The sequence below is a fragment of the Amia ocellicauda genome, chromosome 4 (assembly GCF_036373705.1).
Source record: "Amia ocellicauda isolate fAmiCal2 chromosome 4, fAmiCal2.hap1, whole genome shotgun sequence".
NCBI classification, from domain to species: Eukaryota; Metazoa; Chordata; class Actinopteri; order Amiiformes; family Amiidae; genus Amia; species Amia ocellicauda.
The window spans coordinates 670632-689394 of record NC_089853.1 but is presented as its reverse complement, the minus strand read 5'-3'; the positions used below and the strand labels follow the sequence as shown (position 1 = coordinate 689394).

The 18763-nt window shown below is 48.0% G+C and overlaps 1 protein-coding gene across 1 annotated transcript; it reads left to right on the top strand.

Moving 5' to 3' along the window:
• Positions 1 to 2447: 2447 nt before the first annotated feature.
• LOC136747522 (mucin-5AC-like) lies at positions 2448 to 18693 on the top strand. The gene is made up of 27 exons (XM_066700402.1): positions 2448 to 2676; positions 7274 to 7388; positions 7687 to 7777; positions 7890 to 7999; positions 8294 to 8510; positions 8665 to 8790; positions 8942 to 9059; positions 9169 to 9307; positions 9511 to 9621; positions 9968 to 10037; positions 10453 to 10590; positions 10882 to 11046; positions 11369 to 11463; positions 11565 to 11691; positions 11784 to 12039; positions 12176 to 12228; positions 12474 to 12574; positions 12773 to 12924; positions 13190 to 13328; positions 13673 to 13783; positions 13890 to 14069; positions 14734 to 14973; positions 15255 to 15411; positions 17394 to 17522; positions 17662 to 17812; positions 17989 to 18032; positions 18326 to 18693. The coding sequence occupies exons 1-27, from the start codon at positions 2453 to 2455 to the stop codon at positions 18565 to 18567; spliced, it is 3801 nt and encodes a 1266-aa protein (XP_066556499.1). The 5' UTR covers positions 2448 to 2452; the 3' UTR covers positions 18568 to 18693.
• Positions 18694 to 18763: the final 70 nt, after the last annotated feature.

Here is an 18763-nt window from a genome sequence, read left to right as displayed (position 1 = left end):
AAGCATATTTATATATTATATGTAAGCACAGACGTCACAACGACATACAGCTGTGGTTGAATATTGTTCATTAAACTGTGGGTCCTACTTCTTAATCAATGATGTGTCTTCATTGAGCAAAGGAGCTGCAGTCTCTGACCCAGTTCAGTCCATGGGCCCTGATCAGGCTGAAATGCTTCTAACACTGATTCCCATGTGTCATGGTGATGGCAGCTGTGCAGGAGGCCCCTCAATATTAAACTCATCAGTGTCATTGCAGGAGCACCCTGATCCACACCAACACCCACACAACCAGGCCGTGATGCCCGTTTCACCGACTCAGAAACAAGAAAAAGAGAAGGATAGGATGAGGAGTGAATCCCGGCTCTGCTGTACAAACAGTGCGTGAGTCTCTGTCCTTGAGTCTGTTTGTCCAGTGAGTCTCTGTCTTTAAGCCTGTTTGTCTAGGAGGCATAATGCTCCTGTTTGTCTTTTCATTGCAAAGCAGAGATGTCCAGCCCCCCACCGCGCCCGCCCGGCCCTCCTCACGGCCCCACCTGCCTGCCTGGCGCTATAAAGAGGCAACCTGGCGCTCAGGTTGGAGAACGATAGTGTCGGAGCAATGGACACCCCGAGGATGGCCGGGATGTGGTGTCTGCTATGGACGCTGTGCGCTGGACTGGCGTCTGCACAGGAAGGTAAGACTGAGAGTTGCCCAGGGCCAGGCCTCCTGCTTCACGCTCTGTGCTGCCCACAGTCCTCTGTGGTGGGATCAGAGTCATTCCTTTCAATGAGGGTCTTTCAGTGAGGGTCTCCTTATTTCTGAACTGTCCTTTCGCCAAGGCTGGTTTTTGTTAGTGTTTTGAGTCACATGACTGAACAGATTAAAGCTTGATCACAGTATACGCAACAATGAGGCGACTTCAGACAAACAGAGCGCATCCTGTGAGACAGTGGCCTCTTCCTTGCCTGCGTCTGTCCTCTGGGTTCAGCTGGACTTCAGGTAGGGAGTCGGTGGCCACGCTGTGTTACAGGTGGAGTTACAGCTGTATCTGCACAGGAACTGACAGCAGAGTCAGGACATGTCAATTGCTTTGATGTCTTTATTATTAATATTATGTATTTCTTGGCAGACGCCCTTACCCAGGGAAACTTACAGAATAAAAGAGCAATATGAAAGTACAATAATACAGTATAGAATTACAGATCAAAACATAATACAATTACATATTCAAAAAAGTGCATAGGAAAAATATGCAGTTAATATAAAAGTCCTGCATCCTAGATTGTTATTGCAATCTTTAGCTTTTCTTTAAGTGGGACATTTTTATTTTATTAATTTCCTTATATTAGTATTTATTTTTTTATATCGTTACTGTTTTTATCTTTTTGTTTATAATGTAATCACTAGTGTGTATTTACTACTTTATATTAGTGGGATATTTATTACCTTTTACCTTTATAATAAAGTTTGTTGGGGATTTATGTATGTAGCTCTTCTCTTTGGGCTTCTTAGACTCAGCACAAGCAGTATGAAGGCTGTGTGTTTATGAAGGGTTTGTAATTCAGGTATTTGGTGAGAACATCTGTTGCCTGGAGTTAAACTTTCCATCCTTAAAGGTGGCCGCCTAGCAGATTCAAACCACAAGCACACTAAAGCCATGAAAACTCAGGCATCTGTTACTGTATTTTCAAATATTATGCACATGGAAAATCTGTTTGTATGATTGGATTTCACCCTTTGTCCATCTCTAAACCTGCCTTTTACTTTTCTAAAATGAACTGGTCACATTTTGACCCATGTCTGCTGAGAACCTCTGAACATTTTACAATTTGTCAGTGTCCCATTCTCCACACCAGTCTGCTGACTCACAGTGTGTCTCTGTGTGTTACAGAGCCAGTCTTGATGGGCAGGAATGTTGCCGTGATCCCCACTGTGGAGGTCCTGCCCACTGTCCTGGGTGAGTGGCAGCTGCAGCCCCTTCCCTGAGGGGTGGGTTGGGATGAGATGCTGGCGTTGCAGAGATGATGTGGTGGATAGTGATGGCTCTGAGGAGCTCAGCTGAGTGTGCTTACAGTGCCCTACAGATGATATGAGCACTGTCCAAGGGAAGCTGTGAAGGGCCTGGGCTGTGGTTTGCGTGGAGGCCGGGGGTCCTCTTGGGATGTTACCCAGGGCAGTGTGGATGACTGAGGGTGTGTCCAGGCCTCTGAGGAGTTGGTATGAAGTCTTGAATGAACTCGATTGGTTTGGACACATTGTTCCACCCCTGAGAAAACCACAGCCTGAGTTCATGTTCAGTCCTCTACAGTTATGCATGGCAAAGTGCAGTCACGTGGTTCTCTGAGTGAGTGAGTGACTCCACTCCACCCCAGGTGTGTGTGTGTGTGTACCAGTCCAGTGTGTCAGTGCAGACCCAGCCCAGGTGTGTGACCTGTGTGTGTGTGTGTTTGTGCAGCTCGTCCGCAGCGCATGTGCAGTACCTGGGGGGCGCAGCACTACCGCATGTTTGACGGGGAGCTGTTCCAGTTACCAGGCTCCTGTAACTACGTGCTGGCCTCCCACTGCCGCGCCGCCTATGAGGACTTCAACATCCAGCTGCGCCGCAGCGCCGCCGTCATCCACCTCGTCACCGCCAAGCTGGACGGCACCGTGCTGAGGCTGCGCCAGGACGGCGTCCTGGTCAACGGGCAGGCGTGAGTCTCCCACACAAACACCGCGCTGCTCTGCACACACTCTGTTACACTCTGTTACACACTTTATTATTATATACTCAGCATAAAAAGAAACATCCCCTGACTTTCAACTGCTTTTATTTTCAGCAAACTTAACATGTGTAAATGTTTGCATGAACATAAAAAGATTAAACAACTAAGACATGAACTGAACAAGTGGTTATGGTCCACATTGGAACCAATTACATAGGAAAAGGTAGGACAGATTTAAAGAGTTAGGAAAGAAACTAAAGAGCAGAACGTCCACGGTAGTTTTCTCTGAAATACTTCCGGTACCACGTGCCAGGCCAGGGAGACAGGCTGAGATTAGAAAGTGTAACGTGGTTGAAATCCTGGTGTAGGGAAGAGGGTTTTAGGTTTATGGAGCATTGCTCTTTCTTCTGGGATAGATGGGACCTGTACAAACATGCATTGGGAGAGCGTATGTGCAGTGAAATTGAGAATCTTTTAAACTAGGGACCAGGGGAGCAGGGAGCTCTGACAATGGGAGATGTTCCTCTAAGGAAAGAAAACCAAGGGAAACTGCTAGTAGGAAAGTCCTGAAATGTTTGTACCTCAATGCCAGGAGTATCAGGAACAAGATGTTAGACCTAGAAGCCACAGTGCTGGTGGGTGACTATGATGTTGTAGGCGTGATGGAAACATGGCTTACAGAAAATGATGGGGATGAATACAAGTTGAAAGGGTACACACAGTTTAGGAGAGACAGGCAAAATCGAAGAGGGGGTGGGGTAGCATTATATGTCAGAAATGACATTGAGGCAGAAGAACTCAAATTAGATCCCAGTAACAGAACAGAATCTTTGTGGGTTCAACTTTTGAACAAGAGATCCGGCGGATTAGTGGTAGGAGTGTGTTACAGACCACCCAACTCAGATACTCAGCAAGATGTTGCATTGTACAGTGTAATCAGGACACTTGCATGTAGCAAGGATGTGGCTATTATAATGGGGGACTTAAATTTCCCAAACATAGACTGGGAAAGCCCAGTGGGGACTACAGAAGCAGAAATAGAAATGGTTGAGATGGTAAATGACTGATTTCTAACTCAATTTGTCAGGGAACCAACCAGGGAGAGTGCATGTATTGACTTGATCTTTTCAAATGACCAAGATAGAGTCAGAGGGACAGTAGTTAGAGAACCAATGGCAAATTGTGATCACAATATGGTTAGCTTTGAGGCATTCTTTCAAAAAACAAGGACCAAGTAAAACAATGCTCTACAATTTTAGAAAAGCAAACCTTGAAGGTATGAAGAGGCACTTAGAAGAGGTAGACTGGAGCACATTGGATACAGAGTCAGTTGAAAATGGATGGGTATATTTTAAGAATATACTACTTGAGGCTCAGGACAAATTTGTACCAAAACTTAGCAAATTGAGGACCAAAAACACTGGCCAAAATGGTTGAATAGAGGTATGCAAAAAAATATCAAGAGAAATAAAATGTTGTATAGCGCATACAAAAGGGATGGAGACTAAACAAAATACATAGAATATGTTGAGCTGCAAGGAGACCTTAAGAAAGGTATCAGTAAAGCAAAGAGGGAAAAAGAAAGAAATGTAGCTCTTGGAGCTAAAACTAATGCAAAGAGCTTTTTTCAGTATTACAACAGCAAGAGGTCAATAAAGGAGGAAGTGAAACAGATAAAGGGCAAAAATGGAAGTATCTTGGAAAACGAACAAAATGTGGCAAATGTTCTAAATGAGTATTTCACAGAGGTTATTACAAAAGAAAAAACTGATGACATCCCACAGGTTAACAATCAGTCCAGTCAAACCCTAAGAGAGATCAGGATAAATGAGGAGGTACTAAAAGGACTAGCAGCATTAAAAACAAACAAATCACCTGGGCTAGATGGGATATTTCCAACAGTACTTATACTTATTATTTATAGGCCGCTAACTCAAGTATTCCAAATGACACGTAGAACAGGGGATGTGCCAAATGACTGGAAGACAGCAAATGTCAAACCAATCCACAAGAAAGGGGACAAAACTGAGCCAGGAAATTACAGACCAATCAGTCTCACCTGCATCACCTGTAAAATGTTGGAAAAAATTATTAGACAGAAAGTAGAGGAGCATCTCAATGAAAACCATATTCTTGGAGATAGTCAACATGGGTTTAGACGAGGCAGATCACGTCTTACTGATTTATTGGAGTTTTTCGAACATGCAACTGCAGCTGTAGATGTGAAAGCATATGATATGATATACTTAGATTTTCAAAAAGCTTTTGATAAGGTTCCACACCAAAGACTGATCCTCAAATTGGGAGCTGTAGGCATTCAGGGTAATGTAAGTAGATGGATTATTAACTGGTTGATGTATAGGAAACAGATGGTGTCGATTAGAGGAGTCGCTTCTAACTGGAGGGAGGTTGTTAGTGGAGTTCCACAGGGATCAGTACTAGGGCCTTTGCTTTTTCTAATCTATATTAGTGATCTGGACTCTGGGATAGTTAGAAAACTTGTCAAATTTGCAGATGATACTAAAATAGGTGGCTCAGCAGATACAATCTCAGCAGCACAGGCTATTCAAAGGGACTTAGATAATATTCAGTTGTGGGCGACACCTGGCAAATGAAATTCAATTTGGACAAGTGCAAGGTATTACATGCAGGTAACAAAAATGTCCACTATAATTACACTATGGGAGGAATAGAACTAGATGAAGTATTGCATGAGAAAGACCTAGGAGTCTATGTGGACTCCTCACTTTCTCCATCCAAACAATGTGGGGAAGCAATAAAAAAGGCACACCGAATGTTATGGTATATTGTCAAAAGTGTAGAATTGAGAACAAGGGCAGTGATGTTCAGACTGTACAATGCACTAGTTAGAGCTCATCTGGATACTGTGGACAGTTCTGGGATCCACACTTCAAGAAAGATATCGCTGCTCTAGAGGCAGTTCAGAGGAGAGCAAGCTGGCTTATTCCAGGTCTGAAGGGAATGTCCTACTGAGAGACTGAGGAACTGAACCTTTTCACCCTGGAACAGAGGAGACTACGTGGGGACTTGATCCAAGTCTTCAAAATCATGAAAGGCATCGACCACATCAAACCAGAGGAGCTTTTCCAGATCAGCAGGGACACACGCACCCGGGACACAAATGGAAATTGGGCTTCAAGGCATTCAAAACAGAAAACAGGAGACACTTCTTCACACAGAGAGGCGTCACAATCTGGAACAAACTCCCCAGCGATGTGGCTGAAGCTGAAAATTTGCGAACATATCAAAATAGACTGGATAGGATCCTAGGATCACTCTGATTATAATGGACACCAAATAAGAATGATGGGTTGAATGGCCTCCTCTTGTTTGTAAACTTTCTTATGTTTTTATGTTCTTATGTTTCACAGACATGTGACTAACAGATATTGAATAATGTGTCCCTGAACAAAGGGGGTCAAAATCAAAAGTAAGTCAGTATCTGGTGTGGCCACCATCTGCATTAAGTACTGCAGCATCTCCTGCTCATGGACTGCACCAGATTTGCCAGTTCTTGTTGTGAGATGTTACCCCACTTTTCCACCAATGCACTTGCAAGTTCCCGGACATTTCTGGGGGGAATGGCCCTAGCCCTCACCCTCCAATCCAACAGGTCCCAGACGTGCTCAATGAGATTGAGATCCGGGCTCTTCGCTGGCCATGGCATAACACTGACATTCCTGTCCTACACGAAGGTGGGTTTGTGCCCATAGGCGACGTTGTTGCCGGTGATGTCTGGTAAGGACCTGCCTTACAACAGGACTACAACCCCTCAGTTCAGCCAGTTGTTGTTGCATCCTGTACCTGTCCCACAGGTGTGATATTCGGATGTACCGATCCTGTGCAGATGTTATTACACGTGGTCTGCCACTGCGAGGACGATCAGCTGTCCTTCCTGTCTCCCTGTAGCGCTGTCTTTGGCGTCTCACAGTACGGACATTGCAATTTATTGCCCTGGCCACATCTGCAGTGCTCATGTCTTCTTGCAGCATGCCTAAGGCACATTCACGCAGATGAGCAGGGACCCTGGGCATCTTTCTTTTGGTGTTTTTCTAGAGTCAGTAGAAAGGTCTCTTTAGTGTCCTAAGTTTTTATAACTGTGACCTTAATTGCTTACCGTCTGTCTTAACGACCGTTCCACAGGTGCATGTTCATTAATTGTTTATGGTTAATAGAACAAGCATGGAAAACATTGTTTAAACCCTTTACAATAAAGATCTGTAAAGTTATTTGGATTTTTACAAAATTATCTTTAAAATACAATATCCTGAAAAAGGGACATTTCTTTTTTGGCTGAGTATATAATACTTTATATTATTTTGAAACACACACACAGATGTATCGTGGAAGACATCAGGGATTTTCCCCATTGTTACAAAATACAGATGCAGATTCTTGTATTGGTGAATATATTAATTAAACAAATATATTTCTTCATGTATATTCCTTATTCAAATGTATGTTTGATCACAATACCTCATGATACAGTGTGTGTCTGTGTGGTTCTGACCTGTACCCCTGTGTGTGTCTGTGTGGTTCTGACCTGTATCTCTGTGTGTGTCAGGGTGCTGCTGCCGTTTATCCAGGCTGGGATTCTAGTTGAGAAGAGTGGAGATACCCTGAAGGTCACCGCCAGGTTGGGGCTGGAGCTGCAGTGGAAGGATGACAACTCTCTCTCGGTACGCAGAGTCACATCAGGGTCTTGTCAGAGTCTCGTCTGACCCACACTGCACTGTCAGAATCCTGTCTGTCCCACGCTGCACTGTCAGAGTCCCGTCAGGCACAAACCCAGCTCTCTGCTTCCCCTCTCCTTTACCAGCTCTGACTCCAGCTGCTTTAATCTCAGCCTCTGATTAACGTGAACTTTGTGTTTTAAAATGCAAGTTTGACATTAAGTCAATAGTGAAGGATATGCTAAGGTTTTACCACAAATGCTTTTTCTCAAAAATGTCTTGTTTTTCCCATTCTGAACTGCAGGTGGAGATTGATGACAAGTACATGAACCAGACCTGCGGGCTGTGTGGAGACTTCAATGGCATCCAGGACAACGACAGAGTCACCGACACCGGTGGGTGGACAGAAGCCAAACACAGGCCCATGTGAAGACACACGCTCTGTCTCTCTGTCTCTCTCTGGTTACCTGCTGTTTCAGCACAGTGACCTCAGCTCTGTGTGTCCAGGTGTGACGGTCAGCCCCCTGCAGTTCGGTAACCTGCAGAAACTGGACGGGCCAACAGAGCTCTGTGAAGACCCGGCTCCTGTCCCCAAGAAGGACGACTGTGCTGAGGCGGTGAGCTGGTCCCTGTGTGTGTGTGTGTGTGTGTGTGTGTTGTTAGGAGATTAGAGGAAGTCAGTCCTGGTGTTTCCGCTACATTGCATGACTTCAATCCTCTCCTGTGGTTCCTGTGTCATTGGAGTGTGTTTGATTCTGGTGGTGGAGAGCCCGAGTCCCTGTAGGGCTGACTGACTGCCCTGCCTCAGACACTGCAGTGTGGCTGCAGGGGAGCCAGCTGACCTACTGAGCTGCCTACCTGTGACAGTGTTTCTGTGTGTGTGCGTCTGTGTGTCTCTTGTGTGTTTGCAGAGAGTTGTCTGTGAGCAGGTGCTGTCCAGCCCAGCCTTCGTCTCCTGCGCAGGACTGGTGTCTGTGGCTGCGTTTGCGCAGGCCTGCGAGCAGGACATGTGTGAGTGTGCGCAGGAGAGCCACGTCCAGTGCCTGTGCAGCACCATGGCCGAGTACTCCCGGCAGTGCGCCCACGCTGGGGGACAGCCCGAGAACTGGAGAACTCCCGACTTCTGCCGTGAGTCTGTCTTCTATTCCAGAGCAAAACACATCTACTGTAACTGTAAAGCCGTTACACAGTCAGTGACAGACCAGCCTCATTCAGTGCCAGATGTCAGCTGTATCTGCAAGCCTGTCCACTCAGCCCCCCCTCGGCTCGACTGTCTCCACAGAGAGGAAGTGTCCTCAGAACCAGCTGTACAAAGAGTGTGGCAGCTCCTGCCCGGCCACCTGCTCCAACCCCAGCGCCGCACACATCTGCACCAAGGAGTGCCGCAGTGGCTGCTTCTGCCCCCCAGGTACACAAACAATCTGTCTCTCACACACATACACTCTCTCTCTCATGCACAACATATTGATACTTAGCGGTGGATCACTTTAAACCTCATCTGCAGCAGATATTATTAGTGCTCAACAGGGACTCACTGCTGCCCGTCTCCTCTCTGACAGGCACTGTGCTGGACGACATCACCGATAAGGGCTGCGTGCCGCTGCTGCAGTGCCCCTGCTCCCACAATGGCATGGCTTTCTCCCCGGGCCAGTCCCACTCCAGCGCCTGCCGCATCTGGTACGGCCCGACACACACCGCGCCTCCCTGCTGCACAGCTCACACAGAGCCATGTCTGACCGCTGCCCAGGACCTGACTGTCTGTCCATCTGTCCGTCTGTCTGTGCAGCACCTGCGCTGGAGGCCAGTGGAGCTGCCAAGAGCTGGACTGCCCGGGGACCTGCTCTGTAGAGGGAGGCTCCCACATCACCTCCTATGATGGGAAACGCTTCCCCTTCCATGGAGACTGCTCCTACGTCCTCTCCAAGGTGATCAGGGACTGTGATGGATCCCTGAGCTTGGTCTCAGATGAAATGCAGTTAGAGTCAAGCTGTTACACAACACTCAGTGTAATGGAGCCTTAAATTGTGACTCCCTCCCTCTCCATCCCTCTCCATCTTTCTCCTTCTCTCTCCCTCCCTCCACTCATTCTGTCTCCATAATTAAACCGTTTCTCTGGGCTGTTTTCCAGGACTGCCATAGCAGCCAGTTCACTGTGGCGGTGGAGATTCTGCGCTGTGGGCTGACGGAGACAGAGACCTGCCTGAAGTCGGTCACCCTGTCCATCAAGGGCAGGAGGACGGTAGGTTGTGTCCATCCTCCTGTGGCCACGGTCAGTAATGCGGAGCGGCCAGTTCATCATACCTAAAAACTAATTGAAAACATATGATTTGCTCATTTTACTGGCAGCAGCGCTGGGGCTCCAGGTTCTCGCAGTGGGGGGCGTGTTCTGGCACAGAGGTCACTGACCTCCTGCAGCGATACTCTGCTCCCTGTTCAGCTCCTGGACAGTGAACTTGCAATGCGATCCATATAATAATGACACTGGCTGCTGCTGCCAAAGACCCAAGTGTGGCCTCCAGGGGCCCAACAAGGAGCGGGCTGGGGGGCCATGGGCTCACGCTCAATTTATTGTCTCCTCTCTGCAGGTGCTGCTGGTGAACTCCTATGGGAATGTGTTCATCAACGGGCTCCTCTCCCAGCTCCCCCTCACTACCGGTAAGAGTCCAACATATAAAACCGTCCTTTAAAAAACTAAAACAAGAGAAAACACCAGATTACTCAAAATAAATAAATATATTGCAAGTCATTCCAGGAGAGACATGAAAGCTTTGTGTAGAAAAGTGTTCTTCACTTTCCAGCTCCAAATGATCTGCTGCTTGGTTTCCACGACTGTTTTAAATGAGAGGGAAGCAGCAAGCAATGAATTAATGCTTTACACACCTGCTTCCATTTACATAGATTTGCATCCTTAGATGTGTACAAAAGCAGTGGAGCCACAGCAGCCACTGGAATGCACTGTACTGTGAAGATGGCTGTGGCTCATTAGCACTGATGTTCCTACTCAGGACATGTGTGAACCTCTCCAGTCTGTCAGTGTGCTGATCTTTCTGTCTGTCTGTGCTCCCCTCAGATAACTTCACCATCTTCAGCCCATCCTCCTTCTACACGGTGGTCCACACCTCGTTCGGGCTGCAGCTGCAGGTCCAGCTGTCTCCACTCATGCAGCTGTACGTGACGGCAGACCCAGTGTACAAGGGCCACACCTGCGGTGAGCAGCTCCTCTCCTCTGATGCAGGCTGAACAGACACCCCGAGTTCAGGCACCCTTTGCCTACTGTTGACAACACTGTCCCTTCCTCCTTCTTTTCATCCCATTTCTCTCTTCTTCTTTCTCTCCATTCCCACTTCCTCCTTCTCTTTAATTTCTCCCTCTTTTCTGTTACTTATCCCCATATCACCACTCCCTCCCCTCCATCCCACAACTGTCCCTCTCTGTCTCTCCCTCCCTCTCTCTTCTCCCCCCTCAGCCCCTGACAGTGTCTCTGTGCCGTGTGTCCCAGGTCTCTGTGGGGATTTCAATGACGTCCAGACTGACGATTTCAAGGCCCAGGGGGGGGTAGTGGAGGGAACGGCTGCAGCCTTCGCCAACACCTGGAAGAGCAGAGCCAGCTGCCCAGATGTGACAGACAGCCTGCAGAACCCCTGCAGTCTCAGTGCGGAGAATGGTGAGAGATCCCTCTGCAGCTCTGCACTGGGGCTCGAACCTCCTGCCTTGTGCCCTTCTGTATGGCAGCCAAGGGCAGCCAAGATTCAACTGCCCTGCTGACGGAGCCATCCGCTGCCAGTGCTGCATCACAAACACTGGCCTCAGTGGTCAGACAGGATAATAAATGAGTCCCTATTGTCTCAGTGGTTAAAATCTACACCAGAGGTTCCTCCAGCACCAAAGCTTTGCTGTGGCTCAGCAGGGCATCTGTCAGCAGGCCCGGTGATCTTTCTCTCCGTGTGCCGATGTCTCTCACTCAGCTTCTCTCTCTCCTGTCACAGAGCAATTTGCCAAGCACTGGTGCTCCCTGCTGTCCAGCCCCACCGGGCCCTTCGCTGGCTGCCACGCCACCATCCCGCCTCCGGCCTACGAAGCGGTATTGGAGCGTCTGCCTGTGGCAGCACATACATTCACTTGTTATTCACTGAGAGACACAAATCCACCCTGGCCGCTCACGCCTCTCTGTGCTCTCCCCAGAACTGCCTGTATGACAGCTGCAACTGTGAAAAGAGCGAGGACTGCATGTGCGCTGTCGTCTCCTCCTATGTCCACGCCTGCGCTGCGAAGGGCATCACACTGGACGGCTGGAGATCCAGTATCTGCAGTAGGTGTCTTCAGCTGTCAGAAGCTTGTGGGGTTTCAGGGACAGTGAACTGAAGGTGTTCGTGCTGAAACCCTGCTTCTCCCACCCCTCAGCCAAATACTCCAGCAGTTGCCCCAAGACCCTGGTCTATGGGTACAGCATGACCACCTGCCAGCGCACCTGCCGATCCCTCAGCGAGCCGGACCACACCTGCCAGGTCCAGTTTGTGCCTGTGGATGGCTGTGGCTGTGCCAAGGGGACATACATGGACGAGGAGGCCAAGTGCGTCCCGCTCAGCCAGTGCCCGTGCTACAGTGAGGGGGTGGTGGTGCCAGCCGGGGAGACGATCACCAGGAACGGCACGCCCTGGTAAGTGTCTGACAGTCATGCTGAGGCAAAGTGTCAGCGACTCTCTGTCCCGTAGGTTTTAATGGATACTACAGATCCTTCATGGACAAAGAGTTGGAAACACTAGAGTTTAATCTATATTTACTACTTGTTTCAGCATGTGCAAAAGAGGAAGTCTGCAGTGTGTTGGGAACGTACCTAGAGAACCAGGTCAGTGTTATGGTTTGTTTCTGTTTTTCACAAACTGACAAGTATCAACTGTATCATGGTCATGTAAAGACTGTTTAGCAAGTAGCACATTTACGTGATAGAATCCCATGAAGGGAGCCTATAAACTTAATAGCACTTAATGTAAACACAGCTCTAAGGTTTTATTCTGGGCGACAGAAAGGTAAACCAGCTGGTAGAAGTGGATAGAAAATGAGGAGCCTCTGACCCTGCCCTCTGTCCTGCAGTGTGTAAGAAGCCCATGTCCTTCCTGGACTGCTCCAAGGTGCAGCCAGGCTCCCCTGGGTCCGAGTGCCAGAAGAGCTGCCAGACTCTAGACACCGACTGTGTGAGTTCACACTGTCACCCTGTACACACACTGCTCTGTCACCATGTACACATACTTCACTGTCACCCTATACACATACTTCACTGTCACCCTGTACACACACTGCCCTGCCTGTACACGCCTCTCCTCGTGTCTCTGTGTGGTGCCACACCTCCAGCCAGCCAGCCAGTGGGCTAACCCTGTCCTGTGCCCCTACAGTTCAGCAGCCAGTGTGTCTCGGGCTGTGTGTGTCCAGAGGGCCTGGTGTCCAATGGGCGCGGACGCTGTGTCTCCGCCTCCCTGTGTCCCTGCGTCCACAACAGGATGGACTACAAGCCCGGGGACAAGATCCAGGTCGGCTGCAACACCTGGTAGGTTCTTAACCATAAACCTGTGCTGTTGGACAGCTGTGAAGCGGCCTTTTCCCCATGCTGCTGAGCTGTGAGCTGCCAACTGTCCTCTGAGGCCTTTGCAAATGGGGATCAAACAACAAGTCTTCATGGGTATCCAGCCCCTTCTGCCACAAAATGTCTGTGTGACCTAAAACCAGAGCAAGGTGCTGTTCTCAGAGCATCTCCAGTCTCCATTGCCATGGCTCTGATCATGGCCAGTTGTGACTCCACTCTCTCCTTCCAGCACCTGCAGTGACAGGAAGTGGCAGTGCACAGAGACGCAGTGCCAGGGCTCCTGTGCCATCTACGGAGACGGGCACTTCATCAGCTTTGATGGGAAGAGGTTCAGCTTCGATGGGGACTGTGAATACACCCTCAGTCAGGTACCCAGCGGATGGGGCGAGGAGATGAGCTCAGCTGCTGCTGACTGGGCCTGTATCTTTGTAAATTAAAACTTCCTTCAATTCCACAGCCGGGTCTCTGAAAGACAGGAATATAATCATATTATATTTTTATAATCATTAAATAACTTAACAGGTGTCTTTATCCAAGATGACCTGCACGGTACAAACACTAACTTACAAAGGTCTTCTTGTAAAAGCCCAGTGGCACAAAAATCTTCATATCTGAAGCCTGCAAGTGTGTGCAGCTGCCCAGACACTGCCCAGCAAGAGGCGGCTGTGTTTCTCACCTCCTCTCCTCTCCTCCCCTGCCTCCCTGTGTGCAGGACTACTGCAGCAGCGACCCGGACAGTGGCTCCTTCAGAGTGATCACTGAGAATATCCCCTGTGGCACCACAGGCACCACCTGCTCCAAGGCCATCAAGCTCTTCCTGGGGGTGAGGAAGCCGTGTTTCTGTCAGTTATTGTCACTCTCACAGACTCCCGGGTGTGTGGTCTGCAGGTGCATTGAGTGACGCTTTGCTTCACATTCTCTCCCTGCAGCAAACTGAGCTGCGCCTGTCGGAGGGGCGCTACGAGGCGGTGCGCAGGGAGGCAGGCGTGGATGTGCCCTACAGCATCAGACACATGGGCATCTACCTGGTGGTGGAGGCCAGCAATGGCCTGATCCTCATGTGGGACAAGAAGACCAGCCTGTCCATCAAGCTCAACCCCTCCTTCAGGGTAAACAGCCCCGCTGGAGCCCCAACACAGGGGGGGGACTGTCACTGTGGATAGTACAGGGGGAGAGAACTGTCTCTATACCTGAGTACAGCAGTGTGAATAACTGTAAAGATCAGCACAGCAGTGTAAATAACTGTAAAAATCAGTACAGCCGTATAAATAACTATAAAGATCTGTACAGCATTATAAATTGTAAAGATGAGTACAGTAGTGTAAATAAGTGTCTGTAAAGTTCAGTACAGCAGTGTAAATAAGTTTCTGTAAAGATCAGTACAGCAGTGTAAAGAACTGTAACGATCAATACAGCAGTGTAAATAACTGTAAAGGTCAGTACAGCAGTGTAAAGAACTGTAAAGATCAGCACAGCAGTGTAAATTGTAAAGATGAGTACGGTAGTGTAAATAAGTGTCTGTAAATATCAGTACAGCAGTGTATATAACTGTAAAGATCAGTACAGCAGTGTAAATAACTCTGTAAAGATCAGTACAGCAGTGTGAAGGACTGGTTCTACAGCTCAGGAAAAGGAGAGAAGACCTCATAATTAATTTAGATATAATTGCTGTTGCTGTTGTATTTAAACATGCAGCTCCAGGTCTGAGATTAACATCAAGTACAGAGTGACAGAAAACAGTAAGGTAATGTATCTCCCCTTTTCTCTCTCCAGGGTAAGGTCTGCGGTCTGTGTGGCAACTACGATGGCAAGGGTAACAATGAGTTCAGCACGCGGAGCCAGAAGGTGGTGGTCAGCGCGCAGGAGTTCGGGAACAGCTGGAAAGTGTCCACCAGCTGCCCAGACGACACGCTGGGGAAAGACCCCTGCAGCTCCAACCCCTACAGGCAGTCTTGGGCCGAGAAGCAGTGCAGCATCATCAAGAGCCCAGTGTTCTCAGCCTGCCACTCCCAGGTACATTGTGCAGCCACAGCCGACCCAAGGCAGGCCTGGAGGGGAGGCAGCCACTAGGCCCTGAAACCTCACAGATTTCTTTCCTGCATAAGCAGTCATTGTCATCCTCTCCTCCTCTGTGTCTGATGGGTCAAACAATTAAATTAAGATTGACTGATTGGGAAACACACAGAGGCCAGGCTGTGGAGATCTGGGGATTTGATCACGGGCTGCCAGAGAGAGGGCATGGCGGCAGGAGGTGCAGGGGAGAGTTAAGTGAGTCTTCTTGCTGTCATGTGCAGGTGGACCCCACTCCATATTATGACGCCTGTGTGCACGACTCATGTGCCTGTGACAGCGGGGGAGACTGCGAGTGTTTCTGTACGGCCGTGGCTGCCTACGCTGCCGCCTGCAACGCAGCGGCCGTCTGTGTGGCCTGGAGAACACCTGAGATCTGCCGTGAGTTCAGAGGCCGAGGAGGGTCTTATCTAAGAATATACATAAACTAAACTATGCAAAGGGATGTAGCGTAAGGTACACTTATAAATTTCAGTTAAAGTAGTGAATTTATAGTATCACCTTATGACGAATCCTGGAATCTTGTAGAGCTCAATTTCTGTAATAATTGGACGCAGACACCAACTCCAAAGATATAAATTGTCAAATGTATTCAAAAACAAAGACTAAATGTAGCACTACACTAATTATACAAAAGGGAAAAACTAATTAAAATTCAACTCTAGATCAACAAATCAAAGACAAATCACTTCCATGACCAAATCAAAGACCATGGGATTGCATATGATATCACACAAATCGTTAAACAAAAAAAGGTTATAAACACATTGACTACAATACTGCTTAGTAAGACGAAGGTGAGTCTCTCATTAGTATTTAGTCGGACATCAAATAACTACGCAGGTTAGTATTTATGTCAGGTAACTTCTCGTTATATATATATCAGTCTCATTTACGTTTAGGTGCCGAGAAAGATCCTATTATTACTTGTTACCACAATTTCCTTTAACTGATTATTATTCAATGATTAAGGATAGGCAGGGCCACCAATAATCTAATGTCTATTAACGTGTGTCAATTTCAGACTAAACAGTTGAACAGGAATGAGAAGATATTTCTCGGCGTTGACAGATTTTATTTCTAAAATTATCAACAAAACAGTTTAATGCAACACACATTTATATTTAAGAAAACTTAATGATATTACACATTCTAGAGTTATGAATCACAGATTAACATTTCTAATTGATTTCTCAAATGTCATGAATGATGAACTCCAAACTGTTAAACTTATCTGAACTTCGTCGCAGAGAGGCCTCTCTGGCTTCAGGCTCAGATAACAGCACACGGCACGAGGTCCGTGTGGTTTGGAACAAAGGCAGTCCGGTTCGGCTTTGTCCAAGATGCACCTGGAAGTTGGGGTTTCGTGAAACAGAGTCTTTTCCAAACAGATTTTCCACTGGTTTGAAGGCTCCAAGGTTGTGCACAAAATCTTCTTTGTAAGCAGGGTTCCACCGTAGTTACTTGAAGACAAAGTCTTTGAGGAAAGCAGGGCCCTGTTCGTTCCAAGGGTCAAGTTTCTTAAGACTCAATAGCTATTTAAATGACTGAACACTTTCGTATACAGTCGTCAATTGTCCAGCTGTAAAAGTCCACTGATCAGGTGGGCACAGGCGGGCAGCGCAGTCTGTAAAGTTCTTTATTTAATAAAGTCCTTTAAAAGAATTCTTCATACGGCTCAATCTCCTTCTCCCAGTTTAACTCTTCTGTTGCCGACAAAGACTTAGTTGGTTTCTGGTTCCAGTTCTGGCAACAGAGCTACAGGTTGAGCTGTGGCAGTGAGTTGCTGGTTCAGGTGAGAGAGAGAGAGAGAGAGAGAGAGAGAGAGAGAGAGAGAGAGAGAGAGAGAGAGAGAGAGAGAGAGAGAGGCCGTGCGCTACCATTTATACGCCTGTCAGATCAATAGGTGATTGGTTCTTGAGTTTGTGAGATTGGATTTCGGTTTCAGCCCCCAGTGTCCTATTGGAGGTGGGGTTGATTTATGACTGATGTCAATCCATGCCATCTTTTGGAAATGCCGGTTGGCCCGGGTTCGTAGCTCTGTGTCGGGATTTCGGCTCTCGTCCATTTCAAAGAGTTTTTATTACCTACAGGCCCCCTTCCCCAGACATCTCACAGCAGGATTCCAAACTATTTGGCCTATTCTCGGTGCCATCCTCCCACGACTGTCACTTTGATGTAAACCAGTCCCACACTTTAAGGAAATCTGATAACTTTGGGGGGGAGAGGTCTTCCTTAGATCAGTGCTTCAGCTCAGAGCTAAAATGCTCTTATCAAAATACACCCAACATAACGCTACAGGGATTTGTTTAATGCAAAGGTCACATGCTGTAACCCCCCCCCACCTCCTCCTCCTCCTGCAGCGCTGTTCTGTGATTTCTACAACCCTCCTGGTGAGTGTGAGTGGCACTACCAGCCCTGCGGATCTCCCTGCATGAAGACCTGCCGGAACCCCGCAGGGAAATGCTCCAATCAGATCCCAGGACTGGAAGGTAGGAGTTCGGTTTCAGAACCTCTGTGGGGTGAACATCAAAGGAAGCATCAGCCATTACAGAGCAAGAGCTTAGACCCAATACCCCGTCAGCCTATCACACCCTCTGAGAGCCTCCCCCTTCTCTCTGTGCCTGACAGGCTGCTACCCCAAGTGTCCTCCCAAGAAGCCCTTCTTCGACGAGGACGCCATGCGCTGTGTGGCCAGGAGGCAGTGCGGCTGCTTCGATGCCAATGGGAAACGCTATGGCAATGGAGAGAAGGTGCCGTCCACCAAGAACTGCGAGTCCTGGTGAGAGCGACAGAGTGTTCAACACTGTGATAAAGCACTGACAAGTGTACGAGCCGAGAAACTCAGGACAGAAAGCGACTGCTGTTAAAAATCAAATCCACTGCTCTTGTCAATAGTAAGTGATTTATTGTAATGTACCAGAAAATTAAATATTTATTGTCTCTGATCCTTCCCAGCCTTTGCTCAATGAAGGGGATTGCCTGTGTCCATGAAGCCAATGGTAAGCTGGTAATTCACATCTTTTATAGACAAATTTGCTCTCACTGTGCAGTTCTTAGGCTGGTCAGACTGTTTTCAATGCAAAACATAATATATTAAAACAATTCTCTGTATGTTATCAAATGCTCTAACATGCAAACATCAAAATGGCTTTAAAGGCCTTTGAAATGGAGCTGGTTGTGTGAAGCCGGTCTAATAAAAGGTGAAAGGTCAGTGGCAGGCGGCACAGGGGGAGTGAGCTGCTGCTCTGGTCCTGCCTGACCTATGCACTGTGCTGTCTCCCGCTACCTGCAGAGTGCCAGTGTGTGTACCAGGGCCAGGAGTACCCAGTGAGTGCCGTGATCTACAGCACCACGGACGGCATCGGGGGCTGCATGTCGGCCATCTGTGGCGCCAATGGCACAATCAACAGAGAGGTGCGCCCCTGTGTCACCACCACCACCGCAGAGCCAACTACCACCTTCCAGTTCAGCACCACCCCTACCCCACCCCCAAGCACCACGGCCAGAACAGGTGAGGCTGACGATTACAAATAATTTGTTCAGGTTAATTTGTCATCCTTTCATGAGTGTCCTCTCACTTTGCTGGTGAAAAAGCCTTCTGTCCGGGCTTCGATTCCAGGGTATGTGTGGCTGGATCACACAGCGTAGAGCAGCTGTTGAAGTTTGTGGCTTTGGTAGGGTTCAGAGCTGCTGCGAGTCACCTGCACTCCCACTTAAATAATAGAATAAA